This window comes from Plutella xylostella, chromosome 18 (genome assembly GCF_932276165.1).
Source record: "Plutella xylostella chromosome 18, ilPluXylo3.1, whole genome shotgun sequence".
In the NCBI taxonomy this organism is placed as follows: domain Eukaryota; kingdom Metazoa; phylum Arthropoda; class Insecta; order Lepidoptera; family Plutellidae; genus Plutella; species Plutella xylostella.
Genome location: NC_063998.1, coordinates 9,022,656 through 9,049,060, shown reverse-complemented (window position 1 = coordinate 9,049,060; position 26,405 = coordinate 9,022,656). Strand labels below are relative to the sequence as shown.

Genomic DNA, 26,405 nt, shown 5'->3' with positions numbered 1-26,405 from the left:
TGGCGAACTATCGGAAACTGGAGTTTAGAAAGACAGTGATGGCCACTATTTTATTCTTCTAATAACTTTAATTGGACTAAAGGAGAAAAAACCGTAATCTGGAGTTATTAAAATAGTTAAAGATCTAATAGAGATTTTAGCTCCGACAGATCTCGAAATATGAAAAATATCATTTATACAGCCGGCCACAAATATTTAGGTAATAGAAATCGTTTTTCTTGAACTTTATGAAGTAATGTTTGAGCACATTGGATGAGACTCATTAATAACTAAAAGTCATGACTAATTTTATTCATGACTTTGAAAATAATCTAAATTCCGTAAAATTTCAGGGGACTAAAATTGATCATACATGTTCCTTCAATATGCTGAAAAGTCTATTCATCATTGATTTTAATCTCTTGAAACTGTATGAATAAGTTAAATAAACATCAAGGACACCAACTAATAAAATCTGATGCTATGACAGCCAACCAAAAACGTATCCACTGCATTCAAGTTTGCGCACTTTAGCTGTCAACGGACCACAGAAGTTAGTGGCACTATACAACACATTCCATAGCCTTTGCACAGCCCCAAACGAAACAAAAACAGCCGACTTTATGGCTGGCCGAAAACACTTTTGCACTAAACTTTTTTTGTCAGTTTGCTAACTTTTTTTCACTAACGAGGTCTTACAGGCCGGACCTCTTTTCTGCCTGCTACGTATCCGGGTCTATCTTCTGTCCCTTGTACAGAGGGACTTGTTTGTACTCTGGGAATGCGTACATAACGAGGTGGTCCGCCGTCTTGTACCAGGGGATCAGGCCATCCTGAAAGAAAAATAAAATATTTATAAAATAAGATAAGTAGGTAGGTATATGATTATACAAACATTCGTGAAATATCGTTTTATATCGTGTAATGTATTGCTAACGTACCTGATTAGTCTTTTTATTTGTTCCTCTGCCGTAACCATTCCAATGGTTCCCGGCTACTCCTATGAAATCTCCCACCTGCAAATGACAAAAATAACTATTACATGAGTTTTATGGCAGATATATGGTAAGCCAAAAGTGAGCTCACTCAGCTCATCATTCAGTTTTTTTTTTTGTTTTTCGAATATTGTGAATTCGCGAAAAGGCTTATGAACACCTCCAACCATTTTCTTTAACAAGTTATCTAATCTCTCCAGAAGGGCTATCACGGGGCGCATTTAAGACGTGACAAAAATTTTGCATCCCGCCCACTCACATCGCATAGCCTCAAGAGCGAGCGTTACGGAGAACTTTTGTCACGTCTTACTGCCAGTTTCTATAACTCTATCTACCGATAACTGGTAGTTACTTTCATACGATTTTGATAGGTTGTAACTTTTAATGTGTCAAAATAGTATGAATATTAATACTAGTCATCGGTAGATAGAGTTATAGAAAGTTGCAGTTAATTGCGCCCCGTGCTAGCCCTTCAGGTATACAAAGAACTTACTTCAAACGAGATATCCTCGTGCTTGCCCCCCTTGTGAGGCAGCACCGCTATCCTGTTATGAGCGTTCTGCCCCCCGTAGCAGTAGATGTCGTCAACAATACCACCGAACCCCTTCAGCCGTTTCTTTAGCCGTTTCCTCTAGTTCAAGTCTCCATAAAGGTGTTGCAAAAAGGGTATACTAAGCCGAAAGGGTGTGACTCAGGGGTCATTCTGAACAACTTTTGTTCTACGAGTTTTGGAAATTCTCGAAAAAAAATATTCATTCTTCATAGTAAAAGGTCACGTGACCAACAAAGTTTCTATGGTATTTTTTTCATGAATTTTCAAAACTCGTAGAACAAAAGTTGTTCAGAATGACCCCCTGAGTCACCTTTCGGCTTAGTATACCCTTTTTGCAACATCTGTATCTGTATAAGCAAGAAGAACTTACCTCAAACGAGATATCCTCGTGCTTGCCCCCCTTGTGAGGCAGCACCGCTATCCTGTTGTGCGCGTTCTGCCCCCCGTAGTAGTAGATGTCGTCAACAATACAACTGAGCCCCTTCAGCCGTTTCTTTAGCCATTTCCTCTAGTTCAAGTCTCCATACAGAGTGTTGCAAAAAGGGTATACTAAGCTAAAAATATTCGTTCTTCATAGTAAAAGGTCACGTGACCAACAAAGTTTCTATGGTATTTTTTTCATGAATTTTCAAAACTCGTAGAACAAAAGTTGTTCAGAATGACCCCCTGAGTCACCTTTCGGCTTAGTATACCCTTTTTGCAACATCTCTATCTGTATAAGCAAGAACTCACCTCAAACGAGATATCCTCGTGCTTCCCCCCCTTGTGAGGCAGCACCGCTATCCTGTTGTGCCCCCCGTAGTAGTAGATATCGTCAACAATACAACTGAGCCCCTTCAGCCGTTTCTTTAGCCATTTCCTCTAGTTCAAGTCTCCAGATATACAATAAACTTACCTCAAAAGAGATATCCTCGTGCTTGCCCCCCTTGTGAGGCAGCACCGCTATCCTGTTGTGAGCGTTCTGCCCCCCGTAGTAGTAGATGTCGTCCAGAGTGAAGTAGCTGTTGGACGCGTCCGCGCGGTTCGCTTGCATCATCTCGTACGCTAGCCGGCCGATCTGTGGGAAAGATAGAATTGGAAATTAGTTTGTTTTGTGTTGAATTTATCAGTCTAAAATGCTTTTCTGAAAACTGCTTCAAAATGGGTCAACGGGAGATAATCGCTAAGAAACATTATATACAGGGCAAACTGGGAACCTCCTATTTTGAACCCGGTTAGAAAGCCGATGAGGTGCATGAAAGGAGCCTCACCGAGTGACATATCAACTTTACAGTTATAGCTTATAGTATGTATAACATGTCCGGCGAACCTTGGGCACTCACTGATTGAAAGCTAATCAGTTCTAGTGTTTATCACCGATACGCTAATAAGACGAACTAGGCTATCTTCACTATCGACGAAACAGCTCAACTGTCTACAGAATATCCTAAAATAATTTCTTATTTACCCACCTAGTTTTCACAAAGCAGACTAAATCACGCTATAGACGGGTCATCTCTATCTGTCTCTCACCTGACTACTGAACGTGCACACGATGTAGTCGCATGAAGACAGCAGCTGCAAGTCCACCAGTAGCCCGGTGAGGGACAGCGGGGTGTACCGCCGGTGCGCCGCCGTCTTCGCTATGGACGGGTCATCTCTATCTGTCTCTCACCTGACTACTGAACGTGCACACGATGTAGTCGCATGAAGACAGCAGCTGCAAGTCCACCAGTAGCCCGGTGAGGGACAGCGGGGTGTACCGCCGGTGCGCCGCCGTCTTCGCTATGGACGGGTCATCTCTATCTGTCTCTCACCTGACTACTGAACGTGCACACGATGTAGTCGCATGAAGACAGCAGCTGCAAGTCCACCAGTAGCCCGGTGAGGGACAGCGGGGTGTACCGCCGGTGCGCCGCCGTCTTCGCTATGGACGGGTCATCTCTATCTGTCTCTCACCTGACTACTGAACGTGCACACGATGTAGTCGCATGAAGACAGCAACTGCAAGTCCACCAGTAGCCCGGTGAGGGACAGCGGGGTGTACCGCCGGTGCGCCGCCGTCTTCGCTATGGACGGGTCATCTCTATCCATCTCTCACCTGACTACTGAACGTGCACACGATGTAGTCGCATGAAGACAGCAGCTGCAAGTCCACCAGTAGCCCGGTGAGGGACAGCGGGGTGTACCGCCGGTGCGCCGCCGTCTTCGCTATGGACGGGTCGCCGTGGAATGTGTAGTCCGGGTATTTGGACCGGGCGTCTGATAACGCCTGTGGGAGGAGAGAATAATGGTTATTGTAAATTTTAGTTTTGCTTTAAAATGTGAGGAAGAAACCTATGAAACTCCATAATTTGGCTACAACTATTATAGTTGTATATAACATGACCAAGATCGCAACCGCATGAGTATGTATGTATCGCACCTATAGTACAATAATGACCTAACTCAAAAATCAAAAATGGACTAAGTGATTTTTCACTCATTTGCCTCTGGTGTCTAACTTTATAAATCATGTTTCTATCGTTCCACTTGTAATTTTTCTCTTTTTACAAAGCCATTTTGCTGAGCAGTGAGTTTTAAGTCGGTCTACAGCTCAAAAAGTCAAAATCCCAAATTTTACCAAAGTTGCGGTATGTTGTACTCACATTAGGGTCATCAGTGGCTATGTAGACCCTGCGCGCGCGCACGTCGGTGCTCAGCTGCAGCTTGTCGTAGTACTGCTTCACGTGCTTCATGTACTCGTGTATGTGGTGGAAGGCTGCCTCCGCGCCCACTTTGTCTGTTCGGCGGATGTGGATGCTGAAACGGGAGTTGTTCATTATTGGTAACGATTTTGACAGTATCACTTCAGCAATTTCCAAATTGTATGCAATCGACTGCAAAAATCTTATTTACCATGTTCAAAATTTAAGTTTTGACAGTACTGAAATAAAATGTAATTCCTTCAGACTGGTGTACTCTGCTATTCTCATCCAACCAGTATAATTCTAAACGCCTACAACTATAAATACTATTAACACTACCAAATAATTATAAAACACACATTTATAGCTGATACTAGTAAACCTAAAGCATAGTAGAAGCCGTATAAAATTTCCGATAACATCAATAATAATTGCATTTGTACTAAAATGATTAGCTCGCTTCATAGTTTACGTTGCAAGTTTTATCGTTTTTACATCGGTCGTAAAACAACACATGCGTACGTAGCAGCGTTTACGCTTTACTGTTGCCACATGGATATATTATTAACAGATATTGATCTGTACTCCATTCTTGGATGTGCCCAAATGGTGCAAATATCATAATTATCAGCCTGTTATCATTATCATCCACTGCTCGACATAGGTCCTTCGGTTCGGTTATTCGGTATATAAATGGCCGGCTACTGCTATGAAATGCTTTTATATTTGATGGAGGATAGATAAAAAACCATTTGCGGCCCACTGCACCATCGACAGATATTTACTAAATACCCAAAAATATTCAATCATATAATTACCTTTTCACTCGATTATTAACAACTAGATCAAATACCTACATACCTCTGCATAGCACACACAGACTTTTGATTACTCCCCATAAAAATAAAAGCCACTTATGTAAGTGTGTAATAACTGGCTGTTAGCGTTAACAGTGACCGTAAATACGCCCGTAATGTTTTTTTGATTATGTCCCTAGCCTGTGGTTTTTTTCATGAAATTATTACAACCTTTATTAGATAGGCATAGTGATTCAAAATTGGTATTTTTATCAGATTTTCAAAAACTGATGCTATTGTTGATGGCTGATATATTTATATACGTTGTGATTTAAATTTTGTTATATATAAACAACAGATTCTAAAGACCACAAGTATGGAAGTTAAAAAATAAACCCTTCCGGGTTTTACAACACACAATACTCAATTGTTACCGTGAAAATTTCAAATATTTAACCACTGTATCAACACAAAACATAATAAGTACTTAATTCAATATGCTATATTAAAATCAACACATGTACCTATGCTATAACTACGCAAAGTGGATTCATTGGAATTCATCCTTTCTATTCCACTAACAAGTAATCTGAATTTACTCTATTTTATATGACAAAAAACAAAAGGTTAAACTGAGGTGTAATATCAACACACACTTGCTCTAGCTAGTGTAGATGTACCTATCACCTCTATGTACCTATTGGTCGATATTCCTATTGGTTGTCATCATTAATTTCACAATTTTATCTTTTATATTATGAAATCGGGTCCAAATAACTCTTTCATTCGGTGACCTCCCCTACCAGCCCTAGTGTTTGTCACCGACATACTTATAATCCACAGACGTCTATTATACTAGACACCACAAATCCACACATTTCTATGATTTTTTTTACTGATAATGACAGCTGGACGGAACTAAATGTATGAACAAAAGTGAGAAATGCACAACCTTTTGACTAGTTTTTGACACGCGCAGTAGGTACACTTGTGTAATCTAGTATAACAGACGTCTGTGTTATAATCAGAACGTCATCCAGAAACAATAGTTACCCGACAATAGGCCTCTGGAAGTTCATCTTGGCGATGGTCTCGTTGATGGCGCGCTGCATCTCGGGCCGCGGCCGCAGGATGAACTTGAGCACCTGCCCGATCCACCACGCCGCCGGGTCGCCTGGGGTACAGGGAACATGTTAGTTATTTAATTTTGTAGATAGATAAAAAATTTATTCAATTTTACAACATACACTACCAGTAATAAATATAATTATGCAAAGCACTTTACAACAAAACAGGAGGATTATAAATAGCATTAAGTACTTATATTTTATGCCATCCTTTCACTGCTACACCATAAAATTTATGGTGTAGCAGTGAAAGGACTCTGATTCAGCATAAAGCTACAGCTAAACTGTAAGACTGCAGCGCTGATATTCTGTTGCTTGTGCTTGTAGGGATATACCGCAGATATTATAACCAAGGTAATGCTGGTCAATCTGGACATAGGCAACTCCCAAGGAGCCTCCAGTCATTACCAACCTCCTGTCTAAACCCCTGTGTTCTAGCTGCATCTACGGAGTACTAAACGCACAAATACCTACCTAGCTATCTGTAGTAAGTAGATGTATATCTTGTATGTATCGAGTTCAGTGAGCGTAGCCAAATTAAATTATTTAAATACAGTTTACTATTACTGTGTCATGCGAATCCCTATAAAGTAGCGGCGACAGCGGTAGCGTCTTGCTAAGAATAAGTACAAGATTATAGAGAAGTAACTCACCATTAAACTTCAACACTCTAGCAGCCAAGTCCTTAGGTACAGTCAGCGGCAGGAACTGTGGCTTGCGAGAGATGGAGTCGATGTACGGCAGAGAGATCACCTTCGCCTCGGATTGCGCTGAGGACAGTTGAGGACACGGTGAGGAAGTTGGAGGATAAAGGTGTCGTTTGGCAGCAGAGGACATGAGGTTTCAGTTGTTAATTGTCGCAACGTTAGGCTGTTTTTAACAGCATGCGGATTTCATGATTCACGCGGGATTGCACCCCATTTTCCCGCGTCCCGCGAGCATATTACACGCTTTACGATGAATACTTGTATGAACGCGTACGGGGTAATCCCGCGTGCGTGATCACGTGAAATCCGCATGCTGTTGAAAACAGCCTTAGTACTGGTTTCTATGTATTTCTATCGACATGTCATCGAGCGATGTTAGTGGCTGCCTAATTAATCCCATAGAAGCTATTAGTGACGTTGCGACACGTCGTCATACCCATATGTCGTCGGCGGTCAATTGACACCTTTAGAATTGATCAAGCGGATGGTAAGCAATATTTAACATAAAATATATTACGCATTGGCGGCGAAGCAATAAAGTTAGTCAGCAGTGAATACCAATGCGATTCTGAAAAATATAATTAATAGGTACTGTTAGTATTGTGTTTACTGCACTACTTAGGTCAGTAACTTATTAGTAATCTGTAGTACTCTGTGCACAGTACTAATTGAATCAATGAATTATTTAGATCGCCATATTTCCCCGCCAATTCAAAAGAATGTGAAATTCAATAGCAATATTATTTTGTTTTACGATGTGATATTAATCTCAATTAATGTTGTATATATTGAGGTACTTATTTACTTATCGTATATCAAGTTACCTGGCCAAGGATGCACTTTATCGTCAAACGTCGTAGTGCAAGTTTCCGAAAGCGGGTAGAAGGTGTAGTCCCATCCCTTGGTGTTGTACCGCCAGCCCTTGGAGTTCACGATGAGGGTGCGCTCCGTGGCGTACGCGAATATCAGGCAGTAGACTAGGTGGTGCATCTGACAGCCGAAGCCGCAGCCCTGGGGAGCAAAAACTAGATTATTAACCGCTTAATTGTAGGGAAATCCGACACAAATTATACTTGTCTCGGAAAGATCCATACGCAGACAGGTAACAGGTTAATATAAGAACAGTAGGGCTACCACCACCGAACATTAGCAATTATTATTCCATAAGCAGCGTCGTTCACCTGACAAATCTGACATAACTTGTATGGATCTGACAGTTGATTGACTTTGCTTAAGAATTGTTAATTGCTAATGTGTCTTTGGTGGTACGGTAGCATGGCCTGAGAGGGTTATGCACAAAGGTGCACATACACTTAGGTACAGCCCGTATCCCATACCGACATTGAAATCCAAATAACAATCATTACGAATGTCATTTCCATTGTCCATTATCTAAAGCTTTCATCCATGCAACAAAAACAGATAACCATCTCTAAAATGTAAACCATCCGTTGTCCAGTGTTATGTATTCATGGAGTTATGACCCAGTTGACACATACATTGTGATACTGTGTACAATGCCAGTTGTTTGACCCCCCTATAGTTCAATGTTGTGGTGACTGCGTGACCGATATGATCTCATTGATATTGATAGGTACTTGTACAGTTATCTGACGGAAATTATCTATACATATTCCTATTTGGAACGAATTTCCACAATTAGTAACATTAATATAATTTATTTTGTACAAAATGTTGTACTTATTAAAGTTTCAAAGATAGTAAGAAAATACGTTACTTTAAAATATCTGAAACAGTCGCTTTATTGCAATGGCACAGGGGGAAAGAACTCGGAAAGAAGGACAAAAAATTTCGCCTAAGGAGAAAGTATGTTTGGCAAGTTACATACAAATTGCAATGCTATTTAGGAAATGCGCGTCGCCTTAAACATAATTTAGAAAGACAAGATTAGACTTTTGTAAACAAAACACGGTGAAAATAACTTTATTGCAAAACTAAACACTTTCATTGCCTGCTATATCGCAGTTTATGTGTTTTTAACTGGTCACAGTTAAACGGCATGATTTGATGTGTTTTTACTTTTACTAGAAATATCCCCACAATGTTTATAGCCACACGCTTTACCTATGATCGTGTACACGTGATTCGTGATAAGTAAATTAACGATACGACATTTCGTTTAGAAAAAGCCTATACATTTTGGAGCGTATGTTACCACGGACAAACTCACGCTTCAAACTTCCAACACCTATATCATCGGGCGAGCACAAAACTATACATAGAACATAGCAATGAGTAATCGATGAACATACATAAAAAAAACATACATACAGACGAATTGAGAACCTCCTCCTTTTTACGAAGTCGGTTAAAAAGATACATTCCCAGTTAACCTAGTTTTCTTGTACCTCCTGTAGGTTGGCTTGTTAGTAGAAAATGCTTTTAGCATTAGGGCCACCTTCTGTACATTTGTTTACTATATTTGTGCTTTTTTGTCCTACTGCTGGGTAAAGGTCTCTCTCTGGGTCTTCCAAGATTTGTGCAATAATTGAGTTAAATAAATTAATGATATTAATATTATAAATGCGAAAGTAACTGTGTCTGTCTGTGTGTCTGTTACTCTTTCACGCGAAAACTACTGTACGGATTCGAATGAAATTTGGTATACATATGGTCTAGACTCTGAGAAAGAACATACTTTTCACCCCGGAATTCCCACGGGAAAACTTTTTAAGGCGAAGCGAAGCTCGCGGTTACAGCTAGTTAATAAATAAACCCTCACCTTGTTCAAGTTGCACACAAGCTTCCTCGCGTTGGCGCAGTCTGTGGGGTTCTGCAAGTAGCGCAGTCTCCGCTGCACCAGGTCGCTCGCGTTGGCCGCCTCGGCCTCGCGCCACTCCTGGCAGCCGTCCAGGGAGGGCAGCTTCTCCATGTCGGATAGCCACTGCTAGTCTGTATCTATGATGATGATGATGACCTTCTGACCGATTTTAGCCATGGCAACTGACGTCGATTCCTAACTTACTGTGACGCCTAAAGCGCCTGAAGGGCTAGTACGGGGCGCATTTAAGACGTGACCAGAATTTTGCATCGCGCGCACTCACATCGCGCAGCCTCAAGAGCGAGCGCGACGGAGAACTTTTGTCACGTCTTAATAGCCCCCCGTACTAGCCCTTCAGGTGCGCCTTAAGATGGCTAATATAACCAATTTTGGCGGTGAACTTCCTCGCACAGTGTGGACAAGTAAGAACTCCGCCGTCATAATTATACAGGGTGTTGCAAAAAGGGTATACTAAGCCAAAACCAGCATGTGCAGCATGTTATATCTAAGCCCGAAACTGATGACATGCTGGTTTCGGTTTAGTATACCCATTTTGCAACACCCTGTAGATGATGGCCGCAGTGTTCTTACTTGACCACACTGTGCGAGGACCTCTCAGTGCATCACGCTTTGCATTTAACTCTTGTTTGCGACGCTCCTCTGTATCTATATGGCAGTACTACCCATACGCACAAACCCTCACCTTGTTCAAGTTGCACACAAGCTTCCTCGCGTTGGCGCAGTCTGTGGGGTTCTGCAAGTAGCGCAGTCTCCGCTGCACCAGGTCGCTCGCGTTGGCCGCCTCGGCCTCGCGCCACTCCTGGCAGCCGTCCAGGGAGGGCAGCTTCTCCATGTCGGATAGTCACTGCTAGTCTGTATCTATGATGATGATGATGACCTTCCGACCGATTTCGGCCATGGCGACTGCCAGCGACTCCTAACTTACTACATACATACATATACATACATATGCACTCACGACTGTAATCCCCGAAGGGGTAGTCAGAGGTGGCTCACGAGCGAGCCACCCACTTTTCGCAGCACATTTGTACTCACGTGATAGGTTGCGAACCATATCGCCGTCCTATCCTAACTTACTATGATGCCTAAAGCGCCTGGTACGCCATAAGATGGCTAATGTTACAAATTTTGGCGGTGAACTTCCTCGCACAGTGTGGACAAGTAAGAACACCGTTATAATTATAGATGATAACCGCTGGTGGCCGGTCTCTCAGTGCATCACGCTTTGCATTTAACTCTTGTTTGCTCCTCTGTATCTATAGGGCAGTACTACGCACAAACCCTCACCTTGTTCAAGTTGCACACAAGCTTCCTGGCATTGGCGCAGTCTGCAGGGTTCTGCAAGTAGCGCAGTCTCCGCTGCACCAGGTCGCTCGCGTTGGCCGCCTCGGCCTCGCGCCACTCCTGGCAGCCGTCCAGGGAGGGCAGCTTCTCCATGTCGGATAGTCACTGCTAGTCTGTGTCTATGATGACCTTCCGACCGATTTCATATATGACGATTGCCAACGACTCCTAACTTACTGTAACGCCTAAGGCCCTCCGCGCACTAGGCAGCTTGGCTGCGCATCCAGGTTGCGGCAGCCAGTAAAATATATGGGAATTCGTGGCTGCCTAGTGCGCGGGCTCCTATACAACATTATATGTTTTACCTGGTGCGCCTTAAGATGGCTAATATAACCAATTTTGGCGGGGAAGTTCCTCGCACAGTGTGGACAAGTAAGAACACCGCCGTCTTAGTTGTAAATGATGGCCGCACGTGGCCGGTCTCTCAGTGCATCACGCTTTGCATTTAACTCTTGTTTGCGACGTTCCTCTGTATCTATAAGGTAGTAGCATGTACAAACAGCGCATAAACCCTCACCTTGTTCAAGTTGCAAACAAGCTTCCTCGCGTTGGCGCAGTCTGCAGGGTTCTGCAAGTAGCGCAGTCTCCGCTGCACCAGGTCGCTCGCGTTGGCCGCCTCGGCCTCGCGCCACTCCTGGTAGCCGTCCAGGGAGGGCAGCTTCTCCATGTCGGATAGGAGCGACCTGCGGGGTGACGGGTGTTTAGGGTGGATGTAAGAGGATAGGCGTTTGAAAAGGACGCAACGATATAGATAGATAGATAGATAGATATTCTTTATTTGTACACAAAAATATATATAATAAATTAGAGGCCAAAATAGCAGGCTCCTGTCAGCAGTAGGTCACGTAGGAAGTTATTAAAGAAAAGAGTAAAAGTTGACCCAAAAAAATCCTGGCTGGTTATTACACTCACGGGCAATGAAAAGTTTCCAGTGAGAAAAGCACCAAATTACTAGTAAACGGAAAAGGCTAGCTTAATGACGCCTTCTGCAACATTGAAGTACATTTAATTAAGCATTAGGATATTACCAACTAAAAACTATAATATTTCGTTCAAATTTTAATTTAAACATTTGAAGAAATTGGGGCTGTATGGTGTCGTCGACATTTTGTGAGTGGAACTGTTTCTTTGTCTGTGAGTGTAGTATGTTTACCATTCCTGTAGCCTTATGCTTCTGCGTGTCATGTGTCACCGTGGCGAATGATGAGCCAGTAAGATTAGTTGTCGGATGCTGACTGGCCAGGGTATACCGGTATGCTATGTTAGAAGAGAACAGAGCATAGATACGCCGGTAGCTAGAAGCTCTTATATTATTATGCTATCTGTGGTAAATTCCTTGAAATTAAGAATACATTGTAAGGAACGTACAATTTAAAAAGGCAAGGCAAAGTATTTTTTCTGTAAGAATATATACTTAAATCTAAAAGTAGAATGACAACAAGACAAAGGCTATATTTATGAGCAGGTGCAGCGACCTCGTAAGACTTTAAATAAAAAGAAAAACGTTGCTATAATTTACTGATGTCCAAAGAGATAAGTCGTTCGGAAGAGCCGCCTTTTGTTCTCCTTATTCACTCGAATCCATGCCTATGTCCTATATGTGCCTATATGTGGACATAGGCAAGTTAAAAAAGCCTCCGGAAATAATAAAAGTTGATTGTATCTTTATATGTAGGATGTCTTTCGTCAATATAAAAGCGATCATATCCTTTTCATTTTCTTTCTAAAATCTCATAAACCATCAATATTCGGTAATCCCAGCAGAATCTGTCTCTATTGCTACGGTCACGTTTCTTAGATGAGGGTGTCACAAATAGATTGTTGCCGACCTATTTCGGACCCATTTTAGAACCTGCGCGCTATGGCAACATGTAAGCTCATGTATCGCAGTAAATAATGTGTAGTTTGCTGATATTCTATTTAACAATTTTACATTTATGTACGCAACTAAATTTAAAAAGAACATTTTACAACGATCTCTAGGAAAACTCAGATCCTAACGACGTATAATGAGATAAGGTAGGCTTCATTTTACAGACTTAATTTTTATCTACGCTAATATTTATCAAGAAGAAATATTTGTTTCATTGTATTTAATCTAATTCACAACTACTGGACCAATTAAAAAAGTATTACATTATAAAGTTACATTATTTCTGAATGAAAAAGGCGTTTTTATATTTCGGAATTCTGACAATATCGTAAAAAAGGTTAAGTTAGAGGATTGCAACTCGTGTATCATCTGATTCTAGATCCACAAAAAAGTCTTCTGCGACCCTCTCAAATCCTTTTTAGACTGAAAGTAAGCAAGTGGGATACTATTCAATTGCCTCTAAAACACGCTACCACATTAATTTTCGTTATAATATTTTTTGTCGGTTCCTACTTTTTGGCTATGACATCATAACCACTCCCCTGACTGATGTGTATCTAAATAGAGCACAATATAATTAATGATGTCTCATAAATGGACGTGACTTTAACTAAATAAAACCATTAACAATAAAAATACGCGATTACTGAAAAATTGCGCATAAAAGATTGAAACAAGAAAATTTAATATTATCAAGATGATGATTTTCAATGGCTAGCCGTGGTCGATGTAAACCTCTACTACTAGTATAGACTCTACACTACGAAGATAAGCTTACAGGATACTGTTAAAAAAGATAAATAAGAAACTCCAATATAGTGGTCAAACTTCAAGAGATAGTCAGTAGTGGTTGGATGAGGACGGCCGAGACAGAACACTATTTTGCTCCTTTCAAGATGCCTAAAGATGCAGCAGCGGATTTTTATTGGTAATGCTAATAATGAAGTAAGCCACACGTATGTATGTAGATCAATAACCCCCAAAATAATGAACGAAGTGAGTCACATAGGATTTTATGAATCACACATTTTCCAAATACGGCGGAGATATTTTGCGAGTATAATTAAATTTATCAACGAATAATTTAATCGTCTCATTCGTCTCACGATAAGACTCTATAGCCTTGGAGTAGGTACTGGTTTGTTGAACCTATAGTTATGGTCAATTAAAGAGTTAATTTTTTAACCATATTCGTAAATTGCAAGGAACTAAAAATACTTTTTTAATGCTCAAAAGGTTACACGCACGTCTCATAACTGTGGATTATAAATTACAGATTTTTCATGTATTTATAAGTGCAATCATGATTCTGATTTCTACACCAATAAATAGTGAGTTTGTAAGTCAGGCATGTGGACAAAGTGGACATATTTGTCCATTTGTGGCTAGGGTTTCTGAAACGGATGGACCGATTCAATGTTTGTAAGTTTGTAGTGATAATCGAAATGTCATGAAATATGAACCTCCTCGAGTGACGAATCTGTTTAGCACAACCTGAAGGGCTAGCGCGAGGCGCATTTAAGACGTGACAAAAGTTTTGCATCTCTCTCACTCAATTTGCGCAGCCTTAAGAACAAGCGCGACGTAGAACTTTTGTCACGTCTTAATAGTGCCCCGTACACCGTACAGGGCCTGGGCTGTCAGCGACTGAGAACTAATCTGACAGATTAATCGTTTCGCCACGGTGATAAAACCCTATTCCAACTCTAGTATTGGCCACCGACACGCTAAGAAAAAGAAGTATCCGTTAAAATATTCCTATCATCTCACCTCTTCCTCTCCTGAGCCTCTGTTGCTATGGATAGCGAACATAGCTCAGCACTGGTGGAAACTGATTACTTACCCATCTTCGCAACACAGCAGCATAGCTTATCTCTGCTAAGGCTAGGATTCATTCCGGCTAGATGGGGTGCCGACTTGCAAAAGTTGGCTGGCAAAGATTGGACGCAGAAACCTTTAGATCGCATCCAGTGGCTTGCTTTGGGATATCCCTAGGAAGAATGCTAAGAAGAAGTTTAACTTAATTCCTATCATCTCACCTCTTCTGCTCCTCGGCCTCGTCCAGTATGTCCATCTGTCGAATTACCTATAAACCATGGAGTAACATGGATTGGAGACCGCGACTAGGATAAAGTAGTCTAGGATGCCCTTCGGCTAGGAAGAGTGGCGAGGATTGGATGCGGTAACCTTAAGATCGCATCCAGTGGCTTTCATTGGAAGAACCTCACCTCTTCCGCTCCTCGGCCTCGTCCAGTATGTCCCTCAGGCGCTCCCCGCCGGCGTCGCCCGCCGCGGCCGCGCCCAGCTCGTGCTGCAGGTAGTACCACAGCTCCTTCATGTTGGAGTAGATGCGCCGCCGCAGGTGCTCATACTCCACGGGCGGACCTTGCCCCGAGTCGAAGGGCAACGACCCCGGGTCCAGGTTGGATAGGAGGCCGGATTGTCTGCGGGAAAGGTCGTGGTTTAACGTCATGGCACATACGTCTTTTGTTTCTTCTGTTGCGAGCTCGCGAACGCCTGGTTGGAAGAAGAAAAGAAAGGCGATCCGTTTACGTTACGCTTTTATGTGATGTGGCATTTATTGCACTTGTCTATGGTACGGCAATATTGTAAAGAGGAAATATTTGGTTGTTTGAATAGGCGCCCAAGCTACTGGTTCGATTTGAGAAAACTAACTCTCTAACATTATGTATTATTATGTATATTATAAATTATTAATTGCACATAAAACATAAGTACAAAACTTAATGCTAGCAGCATTCTCTACCAGGTAACCTGGTAGAGAATGCTCGACAGAGAAAGTGATTGGTAGTGTGATAAGATTTATAATGTTAACATTATGGATGTGTGCTATAAATAGGCTACTTTTTATACCATATATATTGCACGGTAAAGCTTTTAAAGACCTTGTTTTATCATTATCACACACATTAATTTCGGCACTCTATAACATTCTGTTATCAGCTCTTGTACATTTCATAATACCACAAAACGTGCGTAGAGCGCTAGTTTCTTGCTGGGGGCACATTAGACTTAATGCTCATGTATTTATAGCCCTTTATTGTTTAAAATTCGGTTTGAGTGCTGCCTCATGTAATTCTCCATCAAAATCTTTATTTGCACTTATTACATTCAAGATAAGCTTCCAATAAACACATGAAAACATTTCACAATCATTGAGAAAAATATTCAAATAATGCAAGATTATAGTTTTATCTAATACATAGGCTATTCAATACATTAGCCTCCCGTATAGTAGCAAAATAATCGTGCTATTATCCTAACTAATATTATAAATGCGAAAGTAACTGTGTCTGTCTGTCTATCTGTTACTCTTTCACTCCAAAACTACTGAACGGATTTGAATGAAATTTGGTATACATGAAAATGAAAATGATGGTCATATGAACATAATGGTCTAGTCCCTGAGAAAGAACATAGGCTACTTTTTATGCCGGAATTCCCACGGGATTTTTTTAAGGCGACACAGCTAGTAAAGATTATAATATCGAAAAGGTAACCGAGTTCATAAATCAGATATTGGTAGAAAAGGAAGAGCGCCATTGTTAATCAGGATATTCACACTTACTGACCGCAGGCGGGGTAATCGAACCTCAACAAACCACATAACATTAGACCTTATATTCTGTGCAACAAGTACTACAGTTGCAAGTGTTACATCATTCAGATATTGAGTAACAATGTATTACACCGCTAGCGTATCACACAATACGCGTGCAATATTCATGTAGGTATTAGAAGTACCTTTAGGTATTACCCGACTGCGATGAGCAGAGGTTTTATATTTATTGTATGTATGTAACTGTTTTTTTTAGAAAAGGACGGGTACTAATTTATTTACTTACATTAAATGCTTGGAAAAGGTCATTGTTTATTAACCAATCACAACAACAGGCTAACAAATTACCGTGTCCAACTGTCCAACCGCATCTCTTCACAATCATCACTGTTCTAAACAAACCACGCCACAGAAAAAACCTTTTAAAACCAATTATTTCAAAGAAAATATCACCCGCGCGCTGGCCCCAATTCAAACAAATTATGACAGATGTATGAGATTTTAGGGCCAGCGCGAGGGTGCCACTTTTTGAGCGGTTGGCCCTGTCTTTATATATTTATACTTAAGTCAATGTTTAAAACCTACCGCCACAAGAGCGAAACTCACTTGAACTGCGCCAGCAGCCTTAAATTATTTTGCCTGAGTTCCTCCAGCTGTGACTTCAAGCTAGTGAGCTCCACAATGTCGAGGTCTTCGTTCAGGCCGCACCTCGATGGCGACAGCATGAGGTACACCGTGCCCGCCCAGATCACGAATAGGATCACCACAACGCGCTTCCAGCTCGACACGTACATGATGGCGTATTCGTGGAACGACATCGTCCGCCGCTACGGCATGCTTCTGATTGGTTGCGCTCGCGACACCTGCAACGGGATTGGCTGTTAGATGTTTTGATGGATGTTTGGGATTTATGGCTTTACCGAGTGGACATCTGGGACACTGTTATGTTCTGCTTTGTCTTTGCTTTAATGCTTTAAGGGATACTTACAACTGTCAAAGCTTAAGGCTAACTTGCAGGCGAGACACCGTTATTTATGATGATGATAAGATATGAGAATATTAAGAGTTGTCACGTCACTCTTGATTCTTGGTTGTTATTTTTCGTTCTTATTTTTCTTTGCATGATGTAAAGCGCCGCCGCTGAGCATAGACGCCTTGGATATGCTATGTTTATGTAGGAAGTGTTGGTGCTATAACTCCTTATTCTATGCTATAGAAACCAGAGGGTAGCCCTACTAGATGTATTGTATCAAAAAGATCAAAGAATTAACCAATAAATTTATCTTTTATTTAATAGTATTAATAGGTATCTAACGCTGAGTTGCATAAAGGGACTTTAAGCTAATGTTGACCTTAAATGTACCTATATAGCTGCGTTGCTTTGCACCAATACGGACTCAGCCTAAGAAACATTAAAATACATTTAATATATCAATTAAAATTCATTATCATCCGAAAAAGCGACCTCAATGCTGTCGGAATCTCCTGGGACGAAGCCAAGGAAAGAGCCCAGGACAGGAACGTCTGGGGAAGAACTGTGGAGGCCCTATGCTCCTCGTGGAGTTAGAGGAATTAATCATCATCAATCAGTCATCATTCGAAAAAGGGGCTTCGCACGTCAGTATAAAAGAATCAGCAGGTGCAGGCACGTATCTTCGTAATAAACAATTTGGGAAAAGAGTCGACGGTATTCCGACTTATTCTTGTGGGAAACAGGTGAGTATCTTCGGAGCCCCGCACAAACAATCAGTGTTTCGAAAACATTTCAAACTAATTCACAGATGGATAGGTATGATAATGGGTAATCTGTTAAGCGCGCTCCAGACTCTCGACACGAATATTTACGGTTTATGATTACGAAGAGTTAAGGTGCCGACACACTAGCGGACGCGGCTTTCAGCCGCGACTTAAAGGTATCTAGGTAAGGAGTAACTTTTTAGTTGTTTACTAGGAAGGTACACTACGCTGCTCAAACTATCGGACGTAAGTCGCGGACGTAACCTTGGGCTGACCTTCAGCTTTCAGACGTCCGAGAGTGATGCACGCACGCACTGTCCCAAAAACCGTGCACACTATCAGTCGCGGTTGACAGCCGCGTCCGTAAGCCACGTCCGCTAGTGTGCCGGTGCCTTTACGATACATGCTACGTTCTCATGGCCGGCGATACGAAACAAGTCTGATGCGGGAGGTTCAGAATGTTGGGACAACATGCCATGCTTCGAATATTTGCGTTTGGGTGGCCAATTTCTGGAAATTTGATGGATGCACGGTTCGGGGGCGATTATGATGTCTCTACAATGTATTTTATACACCATAGCGGACAGTCAAGGCGTCTTGTAACTTGTAAGTTAGTAGTCGCAAGACGCCACTCACATCGTGCAGCTTCGACTTTTATCACGTCTTGACGAGAGCATCTTGCGCCCCGTGCTAGGCCTTCTGGTGTATACCAATGAATTCTTTACATATAAATAAGGAATTTAAGTAATTATACTGTGTGCTCTTACGGAGAAGGAAAACATCGTAAGGAAACGTGCACATTCTACACTTGCACCTGGAAAATGATTTTTTTTTATATCCACTTCTTTTCACTTTTATATCCATATCATTTCTTATGTGCCATCAACATTAACATTAATTCAGTCTTTGTCATCATACCTAGCATTGGTGCAAGATGCGCCAAACAAGAAGTGACAAAAATCTTGCGTTGCATTCGCATCGCGCGGCAAGTTTTTTTTTTTTGTTTTGCTTTTGATTAGGGTGATTGTCCAGTGAACATCAACTTGTTTTTATTTCAAAATGAATGAAAAGTATGTTATCTACAAAATCAGTGACTAATAATATAATTTTAGCCAGCACCATCATTTTGAGCTATTTTATCATGTAGGTAATGGTAATTGATCTGGATGTAGACATACATGGAACATAATTGTTATCAGTCAGTAACAATAATTACTGTGTGTTTAGCTTAGCAGTGGCAAAGAGGACCCTTTCCATGAGCTACACTTTATTTTATGATAGGTAAGTATAATATTTTTTTCACTGGCTTCCCCTACAAATAAATTAACTCTTTGCTACTGGTTTACATATCATTCTTTTTGTAGCCTCTTTAACTGATTTTCTTTAATACCCATCTGCTAAGGAAAAGACCTCCACAGTTGCTCCACAGGTCTCAAAATGCTAACATCTCTCTCCCTAGGTCCTAGGGCCTAGAACCTATGTAGCTTTAACCTGTATGTAGATACTGTGATCACTCATAAACTACAATATCCCTTAATATAAAAAATAGGCTTACCCCCTTATTCATGGAAAAGATATAGAACATTTTAGCTATTGAACTGTTTTGTCCCTCTCGTTCAAAGAACAATCCGTCCTATAGCTTTTCCAAGAATAAGGGGGTAAATGTAGTTCTGGTTTGGAACCAGTTTTAGCCCAGAGAATTGATACATATAGTAGTGATACACATAAAGGCCTATACATATATTCATAATACATACTACATAGATAAACTGCCATTTTCAGAACTGAATTACAATAAAACACAAAAATATTTATTTCAGTACATAAAGGCCTATAGATGGCTAATATTAGTAGGAGAAGGTAAACATGAAAACCAAATGTCAAAACTTTCTGTAGAAACCTGCACATCGCAGCAACATCATATTGTTTTAATTCCAATTATGTACATGTTTACAGTATTCTATTTCTATTCTATTCTCTGTGGGGGTGTAAGTACCTGCACCTGGCTCTCTCGAATGGAACCTTTGTGCATATCCCCAAGGTCTAAACTGCCTTCCTAAGCTTGGACCATTTCCACACCACGCTGGTCCACTGCGGGTTGGTGGGTTCACATATCTAGATTTTGCTAGATCTAGATATGCAGGTTTCCTCACGATGTTTTCCTTCACCGTAAGAGCGATGGTATACATTGTACTTAAGTTAAAAGAACTCATTGGTACATGTCAGCGCCGGGATCGAACCCGCATCTCTGGCGTGAGAAGCGGGCGCTTACCCGACTGAGCTACCACCGCTCCTGCTCCTCCATGTTTACAGTAAAAAATATTTATAATTTTCTATCAGTTTTTTTTTATTGTGTTACGGTCTATTAACTGGACGTAGTTACGCAGAAAGGACTCAACCCACACAAACCTAGTTCTGAGATATAGACGTTTAAAGTTCTAATCGGTATTCTTCAGCAATGAAAAGCATGTTATATGTGGAAATTATCTTAAATTATGCATATTTATTGTTATTTTACTATTGCAAATCATGGTGTAGCTATAACGAATATTTATTGAGTTATTAATGAAAATATGCACTTGGGTCCTTTCTCCTAAATAGCTTTTTCTATGCAAGCAGGGAAATTCAACGTTTCGCAGAAAGGATCCAACCAAATATTTATTTTTATAAAATATTTTTTTTAATAACAATATGGTTTTTAAAGTAAAATATTTATATTGTAGACACAAGACATTACTTTTTTACACAAAATAAAAATTATATATCAAAAGTAAACCTATTATTAAATATTTTATATTGAAATGTAATCGGAAACAACATTTCACATCTATATAAAAATCTAACCGGAACTGTATTCTCAAGCGCAAAACTCTGGATCAATTTAACCGATTTTGATATTTTTTTTACAAAATAGAAGCCTACGTTTTTAGTGAGTATCTACGACCCGTTTGTATCCCATAATTTTCAGGAAAAAGCATTTTGACGGAAAGCAAACCTCATAGAAAAAAGTTGGGCATGAATAAAATTCTAACCGGAAATGTGTTCCCACGAGCAAAACTCTGGATCAACTTAACAGATTTTGATATATTTTTTTACGAAATGGAAGCCTACTTTTTTGTAAGTGTCTACGACCCGTATTTATCCCATAATTTTCTGGATAAAGCAATATGAACATAAGCAAACCTCAAAGGATAAAGTAAGACATAAATAAAATTCTCTTTTACTCTAACTTCACTTCATCATCCTCGGTATATTGCAACTATCCTCCTTTTTATGCCTCCGTAGGATATCCGTCGTTCCTTGTGCTTACCATACGATTGCTGAAAAGTGGGATTTCAGCGATCGTATGGTCCGTAACACTTCGACTTTACTTTGGTGTTGGATATTAAAATTTATGTCAAGATGCAGAATAATTATAAATCTCATAATCATTAACCATCATCACGACCCGTCACATCTTCACTGCCAGGGCATGGGTCTCCTTCCAATGAAGGAAGGGGTTAGGCCTAGTCCACTACTCTGTCCCAGTGTGGGTTAGTGGACCCCAACACAAGCAAGCTTGTGCTGACAGAGTTGACGGGTAATTGGGCAACCCGACTGTCAGATGTTTTCAAGCCGCCCGAAGGTCTCTGACTAGGCTTAACGACTGCTATCGATTTTATTATAATCATAATGATTGCGATTATGCTTCTTGATATACATCAAGATCTGGATATACAAGATGCTCCTGGTTTATTGAATCTGCATCCAACTCCTCAGATGCAGACTGGTTTAGATCTTTAAAAACTTCGGCAATGTGGTCATACAATCTTACAAGTCGGTCTTCCATAGTAACAAGGAGATATCCTGGGGTTTGTTGCAAAGTTTATTTGATTCTTTCTATAGATCCTTCATGGCAGCCGCTGTTTGTTTTCTTCAAGATACAGAATCAGACTAACAGCGTTGGTCCTTTTTTTAAATTACGTTTGATATTTTGTTCACAAAGAAAATACTAGTACGCAACTCGTGCTTCTTTAGTCTAGTTCGATTTTAAGTCTTCCTTGGAGAGTTTATCATATGCCATGTTCCTTTAGACATCCATTCTTTCTTTAAGTGTTCCTTGTGTCTTATTATTTTGCAGCTTATTTACAGCGACATCTTTGGCAGATCTTGTGGCCTGCTTCTGAGCTCCCGCTATCGTCAAGCAGATTTTTCCAACGACTAAGTGGTGATCACTCTTGACTTTAGCAACCCTTCTTAAGTATTTCTAACATCTAGAAGTGAATGTCTTCATTTTCGAATAATCAAAATGTGGTCGATTTGGTTCCCGGTCCGACAGTCGTGTGAGAATCAAGTCACCTTGTGAAATTCCTTTGGAGTTACCACCACCGAAAATTAGCCATTTACAATCCTTAGGCATCGTCGCTCGCTTATCAAATCGGGCGTAACTTGTATGAATCTGATACCTAGATGTTTGAGAGTCGAGCGACGCTGCTTATGGATTGTTAATTGCTAATGTGACTTGCCCACACTAACATACGGTGCCGATACATGGACGATGACCAACGAAACTGTGCACCGAATCAGAGTTCCACAAAGAGCTATAGAGCGAGCCATGTTAAGTATTTCGCTTAGACGTATTCCCAACGTGGTGATCCGTCAAAAGAGGAAAGTGTTCAACGTCGGTATGCGGGTCGCCGAACTGAAATGGGAGTGGCAGGATACTTGGCTCGTGGGGGGACGGAAGGTGGAAAAATGCGGTGACAGAATAGTGGCCAAGAGAGGAACAAAAACAGTTTGGATCCTTTCTGCCAAATAAAATTTGAAAGGCCTTACCACAAAAACTTAGACAGTATTTAACATGTGTTTAGCGCTGTCAAACGCCTACAACATCTGTCAAATTTCGTTTTAAGCACTTGTTAAACAGTGTTTAAAGTTTTTTGTGGTAGTACAGGAACTGTTTTATTAAAAACTTATCTCTTTACTCAACTCAGACAGTTTGAGTCCTTTCTGCTAAATACAAATTGACTTCTTTCAATCAATAAGCATTTCGCTAAAACGACTCAAGACGGTTTGAGTCCTTTCTGCTAAATACAATTTGTCTTTTTTCAATGAATAAGTATTTCTCTAAAACGACTCAGACGGGTTGAGTCCTTTCTGCTAAATACAAATTGTCTTTTTTTAATGAATACGTATTTCTCTAAAACGACTCAGAGCGCTTGAGTCTTTTATGAAAAACTAAATTTTTCATGGTTTCATAGGAAATGCGTTTCTGTAAAAGGACTCAAACAGTTTGAGTCCTTTATGTGAAACAAAAAAATGTGTGTTTCATACAATGTGGGTTGGTCCCCCACATCAAAAAAGTATGTTGTAGTTGGTTTTTTACTGTGTTTGTTTTCTTGACAGCTAGACCCTACATTAAATAGCATGTTTTAGTATACAGGGTGTCCCAAAAGTCAACGTCATCCCTTAAAGGGCTGATAGGTCAGCTCATGAGAGGCCAGAATATCACAATATGACCTTAGTAAAAACTCGATAATTTTCGAGATATTGACACTTTTATAAATTTGCTGAAAATCGACTCCTTGGATCAGTTTTTTGCGTGCCGCCGGTACATAAATCCATATTGTTAGAATTTGTTTGGTGTTGCATCACCCTGTATAGCCCTGCTATTGATCGCAGTCAAAAAAAATATCGAGTAATGCTGTATGTTTTAAAAAAACACGGTTTTCAAAGTCATAAAAGGTAATCGTATTTTTTATAAACAACTTTGACTATACATACTGTAAAAAAAATATACTACGCAAACCTGGCACCTTATTTGAAAAGATTGCTCATTTAATGCAGTTTCCAAAATGGTATGAAACGTTGCTATTGTTTCAATTAACAAAAAAGTTATTGCTATTTTAGTACAAAACGACCTCGATGTAAAATTGTTTGAAGGAAATTTATCTGACTGAATTTATTAAGGGTAAGTCATGTTGGAATGAGTAAAAGTAAAATAGGTGGTGTGGCCAGGAGTGGGAAAAGAGACAACGTTGTCACAGTTAAAAAAAAAACGCATTTTGAGTATCTTTCTCGAAAAAAGTGGACTATACCAACTCCACATTCCCCATAAATGTAGCGCATGGTAACGTACATTCCTGAGTTGTGCTAATGTGTGATATTGTACAAGTAAAACGCTTACACATGTACAGTATCCAAAAAAGTGACAGATCAGTTTGTCATTAACATTACCTCTAATTACTTGTTATTTATTTTAAAGTTATTGTTAAACAAAACCAAACTCTCAAAATTATGATTATGACCATTAATGAGTATTATTTTTTGCTGATTATGTACTTAATATAATAATGTGGTGTTATAATTTTGAGAAATAAAAATAAAAGTCAATAAATGTTTGTTTTTTTAAAAAAAGGTGTAAAAAACGCAAAATATGTTTTATAAGAGTTTGGTAAGTTTTTTCTTAGCTATTTTTGCGTCATATGTTGGCACGGCTGACCCCACCACCTATTTTACTTTTATTCATTCCAACATGACTTACCCTTAATAAATTCAGTCAGATAAATTTCCTTCAAACAATTTTACATCGAGGTCGTTTTGTACTAAAATAGCAATAACTTTTTTGTTAATTGAAACAATAGCAACGTTTCATACTATTTTGGAAACTGCATTAAATGAGCAATCTTTTCAAATAAGGTGCCAGGTTTGCGTGGTATATTTTTTTTACAGTATGTAGAGTCAAAGTTGTTTATAAAAAAATACGATTACCTTTTATGACTTTGAAAACCGTGTTTTTTTTTAACATACAGCATTACTCGATATTTTTTTTGACCGCGATCAATAGCAGGGCTATACAGGGTGATGCAACACCAAACAAATTCTAACAATATGGATTTATGTACCGGCGGCACGCAAAAAACTGATCCAAGGAGTCGATTTTCAGCAAATTTATAAAAGTGTCAATATCTCGAAAATTATCGAGTTTTTACTAAGGTCATATTGTGATATTCTGGCCTCTCATGAGCTGACCTATCAGCCCTTTAAGGGATGACGTTGACTTTTGGGACACCCTGTATAACTCAATTTTGACCAAGTTGTGGATTGAGGCCTTTCTGCGTAACTACGTCCAACTTACAACCAACCTGTTTTGTATAAGAGTATAGGAGATATCTTTGGAGGCATACAGTATTTATTTATCTTTAATAGGTTCTTTGCTACTAATATTAAAAACATGAAAGTTTGTTAGTATGGATAGATGATTCTTACTCTTTCATTGGAAAAGTGCTGAACCAAATTTATGTTATTTTGCTTATAGTAAGCTGTACATATATAATAAGCGGTATTCCCACGGGAAAACCTTTTATGGCAAACCAAAGCTTCAGGGAAAAGCTAGTAATAGACATTATTATAAGTACTATAATACAGCAGAGATGGACTGTCGGCCGGATATTGACTATTTAGTTAGATGAAATCTCAGTCCATATACACAACACACCGACCGCGGCTTATCGTTCGTTGCAAACATGTTACAACTAATGATAGACGACTCCAACACGAGTCATAGGTCAATAAAAACGAAACTAATATTCAAATAATCAGAGCTTACCTAAACCAGTTTTTGGCAACTCCAACTATTTCCAACTTGCAGTTTAAATTATTTTCACAATACACACGCTCACTCACAGACACTTATCGCAGATTTATTTCATAGCGTTAACGTAAACTTAATGAAAGTCATTAAATTTAAAATAAATCGTAAAATGTAACTTCACAATCACAACGCAAAGGAGCCGCTTCGACCGATCGGGTCGGGACAAACTTCAATATAACTAGTGATGTGATTGCTACATACCTAGTTGTTAAAGTTATTTCGATAATTTTACTATTTAATACTTAATCCCGTCCGAGTATCCCAATGAATCCCTGAAATGTAATTGAATACTTTCAATTACATTTCAGGGATTAGTCAATAATCTGTACCTACCTACTACTGTATACTAACTAGTATTAAGTCTTTTTTTTGAAAAGATGGCTCAGGAGTTTCTTGCCTCCGTTCTTCTCCTTAGACAGAAAGAGCCCCCCCTTATCCGAACGGAGAGTAGTTTGTAAAAATTGACGTTCATCAGAAAATTTTATATTTTTACGATGAATAAAAAATTTTGAGTTTGAGTTTGAAGGAGTTTTCCGATGGCCGATTCGTCATTGAAATGTTTGTGGACCTTTTACCACCACACATTAGTAATCAGCAACCCCCTAAGTGTC

General features: G+C 39.9%; 1 protein-coding gene across 2 annotated transcripts; it reads right to left on the bottom strand.

Moving 5' to 3' along the window:
- Positions 1-5: 5 nt before the first annotated feature.
- Positions 6-25,982, bottom strand: LOC105386852 (alpha-(1,6)-fucosyltransferase). Of its 2 annotated transcripts, XM_048627290.1 has the most exons (13): positions 25,750-25,982; positions 17,031-17,287; positions 15,073-15,288; positions 11,489-11,654; positions 7,649-7,835; positions 6,771-6,887; positions 6,044-6,164; positions 4,155-4,308; positions 3,608-3,778; positions 2,475-2,584; positions 1,898-1,949; positions 921-995; positions 6-812 (listed from the first exon to the last, which is right to left on the bottom strand). In XM_048627290.1, the coding sequence occupies exons 2-13, from the start codon at positions 17,240-17,242 to the stop codon at positions 702-704; spliced, it is 1,692 nt and encodes a 563-aa protein (XP_048483247.1). In that variant the 5' UTR covers positions 17,243-17,287; positions 25,750-25,982; the 3' UTR covers positions 6-701. The 2 variants fall into 2 exon arrangements, with proteins under 2 accessions (XP_048483247.1, XP_048483245.1); XM_048627288.1 differs by lacking the exon at positions 1,898-1,949 and having other exon boundaries at positions 2,423-2,584; positions 25,750-25,981.
- Between the last annotated feature and the right edge of the window lie 423 nt (positions 25,983-26,405).

Excerpts from the sequence above, each read along its gene's own strand:
- LOC105386852 (XM_048627290.1), bottom strand. The coding sequence starts at position 17,242 with ATGTCGTTCCACGAATACGCCATCATGTACGTGTCGAGCTGGAAGCGC. Across the intron at positions 996-1,897 it reads ACGAGGATATCTCGTTTGAG|GTGGGAGATTTCATAGGAGT; the intron begins GTAAGTTCTTCT and ends TGTCATTTGCAG. Across the intron at positions 813-920 it reads CAAATAAAAAGACTAATCAG|GATGGCCTGATCCCCTGGTA; the intron begins GTACGTTAGCAA and ends TTTTTCTTTCAG.